Below are 1,779 nucleotides of genomic sequence, written 5' to 3'. Positions count from 1 at the left end.
AATAGTACTTCTCTCTTGTTTTGCTTGCATGAGACTAGATAGGAGACTGAGCAGGCGAGTACGCGAACGATTTGTCAAGATGGTTTGTAGCTTGCACCAGGCTTCGACAGCAATGTCATATGAAGATATGAGTGGGCAAGGAATCCAACGAAGGAAGCTTGAATTGCTTGACGATCTTGGTATGACGTGATTTGCGGGCTGGGATGCGAGGAAGCAAAGGCCGTCGGGGTCCCACTTGGCATACTCCCTTAACTAGTCACGTGTATGGCAGAGATGAGGAGAGAAGGTAAGCCGAAACCAGTCGCTGGAACCAGTCCCACTTTGGGAGAAGCCGGCGATGCTATGGTCGCAGAACGGTCGATCGGCAACAGTTTTTTGTTGACAGATTTCTACACGGCCGCAGGTGAGATTGAGGGGGCCAACGAAGGGGAAAGAAGGGCTGGAAGGGGAGTTTAGATGGGCGGCTGCGGTGGCTTGAAGTCCACCGGCTAGCGGTAGATCAACAGAGAAGGAGCAGCAGAGGACAAACGTCGGGGAGGAGAGGTTGCGCGACTCATCGCTGGAGTCGCACGCGTCCGAGATGGAGGCAAGGTTGTTGTCAGAGTGGTTCTTCTTGGGTGGCGGGGCGGCTGCAGAGTAGTACACCTTGGCGGCCTCCTCGGCGGTGTTGAACGTGCTGAGCCACACCCGGACGCGGTGCCAAGGGTCGTGGATCTCTGCCGCGAATTTCCCCCACGGCCGCGGAATCACTTCACGGCCAAGGATCTATTTGGTCCTCGTCGTCGTTCTCCTTGGCAGTAGCAATGATAGCTGCGGGATTATTGCTATGATACCATGATAGAAATGAAATACGAAGAAGAAGATTTCATTGAGTTTGAAACAATACTCCCTAAATTTGTTGACCGTTAAAGATTTAGGATCTTGACTGTTAAAGAATTTGTAGCTCCTCCTCATCCTCCTTCCCAAGCCCATTAGAGAACTCCCTTCTTATCCTCGTCCTCCCTCCCCAAACAGAAAGGAGACGTTTCTGATATAAGAGTGAAAAGGTGACTTGTTATGACCTAACCAACTGAAGAGACAATTAAACCAAAGCTCGTATGGGCTTTTCCTCCCTCTGTATCACCCGAATGTCACCGAGTCCAAACAAAATAATTGCGAGTTAACCGTAACCTCCCATTGTTAATGCAAGTCCCACCATAAAATTCTAGTTCGTAGTCCCTCGCAAGGCTGTCACCAACTGTTTAAAGAATTCATGTACAGATTACTAGTCACTTGTCTCTCTCCATATAATTTCCATCAATGAAACCTGACTTTTCTCTTTGTTTATTCGTGGCTGATAGAAGACTTTTCACTCCAATAATTGCATCGTCATCTCCAGAAGCTGCAGTTTGCAGGCACGAAATCGGCCTCTCATGGCGAATTCTGCTGCTCTCAGACTCTGCCTTCTCCTCGCGTTGCTACTCGTTGTCATGATCGACGCTGGAGGAGGCCGAGGAAGAGCTGCTGGCGCGGAATTGTCTGCGTGTCGCCCGTTGGATCCGTGCAGAGGCGGCGTCGGCAACGAAGCCTGCTGCAAAGCCATCGCCGCCAGCATCACCGCTCAGGGCTGCTCCTGCGTGTGCAAGTTCCTCATAAATTATGGCGTTCCCACCCTCACCAACGACTGTTACAAGAGCTCATGGTGTACCAAGTGCAACCAGTGCACCTGCAGCATGTCGCTTTGGTCGCAGAGGTGATCGGAGATGGTCGTCTTGCTTACTTCCTCTTTGCGTGTCTTTT

General features: G+C 50.9%; 1 protein-coding gene across 1 annotated transcript; it reads right to left on the bottom strand.

Annotated features, from left to right (window-relative positions):
• Nucleotides 1-252: 252 nt before the first annotated feature.
• On the bottom strand, nt 253-1,177 carry LOC135608709 (ethylene-responsive transcription factor CRF1-like). Its single transcript, XM_065101735.1, has 2 exons — nt 1,171-1,177; nt 253-716 (listed from the first exon to the last, which is right to left on the bottom strand). The coding sequence occupies exons 1-2, from the start codon at nt 1,175-1,177 to the stop codon at nt 253-255; spliced, it is 471 nt and encodes a 156-aa protein (XP_064957807.1).
• Nucleotides 1,178-1,779: the final 602 nt, after the last annotated feature.

This window comes from Musa acuminata, chromosome BXJ2-4 (genome assembly GCF_036884655.1).
Source record: "Musa acuminata AAA Group cultivar baxijiao chromosome BXJ2-4, Cavendish_Baxijiao_AAA, whole genome shotgun sequence".
Lineage (NCBI taxonomy): Eukaryota > Viridiplantae > Streptophyta > Magnoliopsida > Zingiberales > Musaceae > Musa > Musa acuminata.
This window is presented reverse-complemented; position numbering and strand designations above follow the sequence as displayed.